We start from the raw sequence: 6,113 nt of genomic DNA on the forward strand, positions 1-6,113 counted from the left end.
ATGTCGGCAGGCTGGAGGGGAAGTCACGGCTGTCAGAAGCAGATCTCACATGCTTCCCAGGGTCACTGCCTAGACCCGGTGTCCATCTTTGTGTCGGCTTATGTTAACTGGTGTCCATCTTTGTGTCGGCTTATGTTAAGACGCCTGGTATATGGACTCCTGGGGTACCCCAATGGGGTCCCTTGCTAGTTGAAACGACCCCTCCTGAGAGACAGGGGGTCAGCATACTTACAGGGTTCTTCACTGTCTTGGCAGCAAGCATGTCCTCCCCAGCGCCATTCCTTCTACATGTCACCATCTTACTTAAAGAGGTGGGCTGGCCATCAATCCCAGCGGCTGGAGGTGGGTATATGGATGCCCATTGCAGCATTATTCTGTTCTGGTCTCTCTGTATCATGAAGAGGTCTCGGTGGCATCCCGTTACAATTCTCAGAGCACCTCGAGCTCATCACCAAATAATACAGTTGGGGATCCCGATACTGGTGTCGTCTAGCGAAGGTCTTTGCCTTTACAGCGAACAAATGCTGAGGATGGTGAAAGCCCTCAAAATTGATGCTGCCACTTCAGATAACCGACTGAAGAATAGAATCTTGAGCCGCCTCTACTCTGACTCCCCAGGTATAGCGGCGTTGGTCTCTCTCACCTCATGGTGCCGATCTGGCACAAAGCGGCCTTGACTCGGGCCACCTCTCACAAGAATGAAAACGTATACAAGCTAAAGCAAGACTCCTGCAAGTTCCTGACCACCCACCCTCCTCTGTCATTGTTGGTCATGGAAGATATGCAGGCATGCCAGAGGCCTGGCCAACATTTTTCCCTGGCAGACAAAGTCATCACCTTGATACCTTGGGGTGAAAGTTCTACACTTCTTCTGCCCTCAATTTCCATGTGGCAAACTACCTATTTATTTTTTATCCATTTATTAAGAGGCGACGGTCCGCCCCCTCTTTAAAAAACCTTCCTTGGATCCGGCCGAATTGGCCAACTATTGGCCGGTTTCCAATTTGCCCTATCTGGGCAAATTAATAGAGAGGGCAGTGGCGATACAGTTGCAGGCTGTTCTGGATGACACTTCCACGCTAGATCCATTCCAGTCCGGCTTCCTCCCGGGCCACGAGACTGAGACGGCTCTGGTCGCCCTCACGGATGATCTCCGAAGGCACCTGGATCGGGGTGGGACGGCGGTGCTGCTGCTGTTGGACCTATCGGTGGCGTTCAATATGGTCTATCACCAGTTGCTGGACCTATCGGCGGCGTTCAATATGGTCTATCACCAGTTGCTCGCCCACCGCCTCGCCGACGTGGGGATTCGGGGGCTCGCCTTGCAATGGCTTGTCTCCTTTCTCCAAGGTTGGGGACAAAGGGTAGCGCTCGGGGAGAAGCTGTCCCAGAGACACCCACTAGTTTGTGGGGTGCCTCAAGGAGCAGTTCTCTCCCCGATGTTGTTTAACATCTATATGCGCCCCCTTGCCCAGATTGCCCGGAGACATGGGCTAGGGTGCCATCAATATGCGGATGACACCCAACTCTGTCTGCTGTTGGGCGGTCAGTCTGGCTCTGACCTGGAAGATCTCGATCGAGGGTTGCGGGACATAGCGGGCTGGCTTAGGCTGAGTCGACTGAAACTGAATCCGACGAAGACGGAGGTCCTATGCCTGAATCGGAGTGGTACGGGGGTAGGGGTCCCACTTCCGACCTTTGGTGGGGCACCACTGGTGCCAGCTCTGAGGGTCAGGAGCTTGGGAGTGCTCCTGGATGCTTCCTTGACAATGGAGGCCCAGGTAGCAGCCACTGCCAAGGCAGCCTTTTATCATCTGCGGCTGATTAGGCAGTTGGTCCCCTTCCTCGAACGCAATGATCTGGTATCAGTGATCCATGCTATGGTCACCTCGAGGTTGGATTACTGCAATGCTCTCTACATGGGGCTGCCCTTGGGGCAACTTCGGAAGCTGCAGCTAGTGCAAAATGCCGCGGCCAGGTTGTTGATGGGTTTCCCCATGAGAGAACACATCCAACCTGTGCTGAGGTCGCTGCACTGGCTGCCAATAGTGTTACGGATACGCTTCAAGGTGCTGGTTTTGACCTTTAAAGCCCTAAATGGTCTGGGGCCTGTCTACCTGTATGTTCCCCCGAGGGCACTGAGATCCGAGTCGCAAAATTGCTTGGTCCCCCCAGGCCCTAGGGACGCAAAGTTAGCATCCACAAGAACTAGGGCGTTTTCCCTAGCTGTACTGGTATTATGGAATCAGCTCCCAAATGAAATTCGAGCTCTACGGGATCTTCAACAATTCTGTAGAGCAGTAAAGACCGAGCTGTTCCGGCAAGCGTTTCAATAGTCTGACCACACTGACTGTTCCACATAACTACTTGCACTTTATAACAGATGGCCGCCACATCTTAATCTTAAATTTAATACATTGTATTTTGATATTTTATTGATTGTATTGTTTTAGACTTGATATTCTATTAATTGTATACTGGTTTTTAACTACTGTAAGCCGCCCTGAGCCGCTTCGGTGGGAGGGTGGGGTAAAAGTCTAACAAAAAATTTAAAATAAATAAATAAATATTACTTTAACTTTTACTCCACCCTCCCTGCCAAGGTGGGCTCAGGGCGGCTTCCACAAAACTGATGAACAATATACAATTTGCAAATGATAAAATACAATAAATCAATTTAAAACATAACTTCGATGGCGATAGCAATAAAGTGCAGTTTAAGGACACATTCAGCGGTTATCATTGGGGGGGGGGGTTACCAACTTTTCCTCTGGAAAAGTCTCCCCCAATATTTAGACATGCTGCCTGATGAGTCCAAGTCACTGGCCAAACTTATCCAGTCGGAGACAATTAGGTTCTCTGAACAAGAGAGCAATGCAGACAGACATGCTGCAGACATATCAGCCAGATCCATGGCCTTTGCGATAATTCTCCAGAGACACTCATGACTGTACAACTGTACCGACTGTACAACTGTACATGATTGTACAACATGGCTATCCTGTTGGATGCACTGCAAAGTTGAGGATCTTCCCTTCGATGGGTCGACCCTTTTCTCACAAAGCGCCTGGTTGGGCTGACTGGCCAGATGAACATTGTGGCCCATGGCATCCCCCTTGCTGATCCCAAATATGTGCAATAGGGAGTATGTTAGTCGCGATGGATCCTGTGAGCTGTTCACTTTGCTTAAATTGTTTTAACCTGTATTTTACTGCACTGTGTGCCTTAATTGTTTTTAACTTGTTGTATTTTATTACACTTTTGTGTCTTGTAAGCCGCCCTGAGCCCGCGTGTTGGGAGGGCGGGGTATAAATGAAATAAAATAAATAATAAAATTTTTTAAAAGGGGTGTGTGAGTCCTAGGAAGAACTATGACTAGTGCCCCCCTTCAATAGAGAATAAAGTGAAAAGTCGAGAATGAGAAGAAGAGATGGGATTTATACCCCGCCCTTCACTACCCAAAGGAGTCTCAGAGAGGCTTACAAACTCCTTTCCCTTCCCCTCCCTGTGAGGTAGGCGGGGCTGAGAGAGCTCTTGACAGAAACTGCTCTTTTTCAAGAACATCTCTTATCAGAACTACTGGCTTGCCCAAGGTCATCCAGCAGGTGCAAGTGGAGGAGTGGGGAATCAAATCCGGTTCTTCCAGATTAGAGTCCGCGCACTTAACCACTACACCAGTCATACACTAAGTAACCTGCCACACAGGATTGTTGTGAGGGTAAAATGAAGAGAAAGAATTACGTATGCTATCCTCAGCTCCTTGGATACTAACAAATAAAGGCTACGCACAGAAGGGAACCTCCCGGACTGGCCACAGACAGGCCAAGTTGGCTGAGCTTCAGAAGGCTGCTGGATCGTGTGCCCCATCCACACTTCTCCCGATGGGCCTGGCTCTCATGCCGAGGGCAGAGGAAGTGGAGCTCTCCTCCCTCCACCAAGGGGCACCCAATGAAGTTGACAGGCAACAGATTCAAGATGGGTGAAAGGGAATACTTTGGTCAATGAGTAACTAAACTGGGGGGTTCACTGCCGGTGGACGTAGTGATGGCCACAAGCATAGATGTTTTGAAGAGTGGATTAGGCAGGTTTATAGAAAAGGCATCATTAACAGCTACTTGCCATGGTGACTAAAGAGAACCTCCACATTCAGAGACAGCGAACCCCTGAATGCCAATGATGGGGGGCGGCAGCGGAGGGCCTTGGCCTCTATGCTGTTTGTTGGCCACTGTGGAAATCAGGATGCTGGACTGGGGGGGGGCACTTATGTCCTCATGATAGCTGGAAGGGAGCAACCTGCGCACATCCACTGATGCCTACAAGACAGACTCCTTTGGCTCAGCTGATATGCAGCCTGTGCTTTGTACTAGGTGGGACTAGACTAGAAGCGTGGGACATTTTGCCTCATTTCATCCAAAACCAAAAAGAACCTGGTCCGCACAGGAAAGAATTATGAAAATCAACACGCTTTCACTCATTAGCATGGTGTGTTTCAGTTACGAAAATTAATGTTTGGCAATTAAGGTTCCCTGCCTAGGGGAATGCACTACTTTGCTAAGGTGTAAAGCACTTTTTCCCCCACCCCCTCTTTGCAGAAAGATCGTGAGAAGTGAACTGAAGCGTAAACAAGGCTTATAGGCACCGACCATGTTCGCGTGGAAAGTGGATCGGGTTTTTGTTACCTCCACACTGAGATATGGAGGGCAGGGGAGAATGAGCAACTTGCTTCCAGAAGGGGCAGTGGTGTGACTTTCCCCAGCAACTCTGACAAAAGGACTGAGCAGAGAAGATATGAAAACCAGCTTCTAGACTACAGGAAAACTGACAACAGGAGAGTGAACTTCGGCCAGCCGCTGTGCTGTCCTGGCTATTACATAGAGTAATGCAGCCGTCAGTGGGAAGGTAACAGCGTTCCATGCGCCTTGGTGTTTAGTCATGCCGGCCACATGACCACGGAAACGTCTTCGGACAGTGCTGGCTCTTCGGCTTTGAAACGGAGATGAGCACCGCAACCCTAGAGTCGGATTCGACTGGCTTTCGAGCAAGGGAACCTTTACCTTTAATGCAGCCGTCACACACATGGAATGCTTGCTGACCTCTTCGAAAGTCCAGTTTTACGATACTATGGTACTAGAGGAAGAATACTCCAATTGAGTTCCTGTCTGCCAGCATCAAAATTGTTCAGCATATGCAAACAGATTGTGTCATGCCAACCGTGTTTGTAGATCTGTCTTTATTTTCTCTCTTGTAAAAACCTGTTTGAGAAGGTTTTCGATCAAAAACAGGAAGTAAGAACAACTTTATGGTAAGTGCAGAGGAAAGTTTCCCCAAAGTTAGTAAAGCCTCTCGGCCACAGACACAGACCACCTGCCGCCCCCCCAGACTGGTCCCTCCCCCTGCCCCATGGGCAGCCTTCCCAATTTCTCCCTAATCACAGGCCTCTGACAGCACTGCCAGCCTGGATGTGGGGAAAGAAGATGGCAGAGTTCCCGGCAAAAATCACAAGACAGAAAGCAGGTGCTCCTTCTCAGTGACTTCTTTGGAAGCTGGAATTCCATCAGGCCTTCCCTAACCAAGGAGGCCCAAAGTTACACAGCGCCTGTTGCTCATCAGACAGGGTGGAAACAGAGGTATAGAATGTTGCTTTCCAAACGGAAGTGTCTCTGAATCAGCCACGGCAGCAACTCAGATGCTGGCAGTGAGCTGCTTCTCTTCACCTCCTGTCATTCCAACTGCAAACGAATGCTTGCTGGCTGGGTTAGCTTGATACGGCGAATAGTTCTTGGCAATGCCAGGAAGAGGGCTCATCGGCGCCTGAATGCCCGTGATATCCTCCACGCATTGGGCTCCTCATAGCGGTTGTACAGTGGCTCGAGACGCTGCTGCTTCTTCTGCTTGCTCAGCTTCGTGGGGTCAGAAACCTTGAAGAACGCTGGCGCAAACTCCACCAGCCAGCGGGGATCTATGGTGGTGACCTCCCGCATGTACTCCTTGGTTGTGAGCACCAGCTCATGGTACACAACCCTGGGGGAAGGGAAGGAGACGGCTGGTTAGAACACCATTCGTTCCCCATCCTCACTCTTCAAAACCTCCTCTCTCACACGCATACACACATT

At 50.0% G+C, this 6,113-nt stretch overlaps 1 protein-coding gene across 1 annotated transcript in view; it reads right to left on the minus strand.

Moving 5' to 3' along the window:
- Positions 1-5,268: 5,268 nt before the first annotated feature.
- The window catches only part of LOC107113653 (ATP-dependent RNA helicase DHX8-like), a gene marked incomplete at its 5' end in the record, with an annotated part of 18,006 nt that continues 17,161 nt past the window's right edge, over positions 5,269-6,113 (minus strand). The window contains one exon of the mRNA XM_015415004.1: positions 5,269-6,021. Within this exon, the coding sequence (XP_015270490.1) occupies positions 5,802-6,021 (220 nt within the window). The remainder of the gene's footprint in view (positions 6,022-6,113) is intronic.

The sequence above is a fragment of the Gekko japonicus genome, unplaced genomic scaffold (assembly GCF_001447785.1).
Source record: "Gekko japonicus isolate JY-2015 unplaced genomic scaffold, Gekko_japonicus_V1.1 scaffold5259, whole genome shotgun sequence".
In the NCBI taxonomy this organism is placed as follows: domain Eukaryota; kingdom Metazoa; phylum Chordata; class Lepidosauria; order Squamata; family Gekkonidae; genus Gekko; species Gekko japonicus.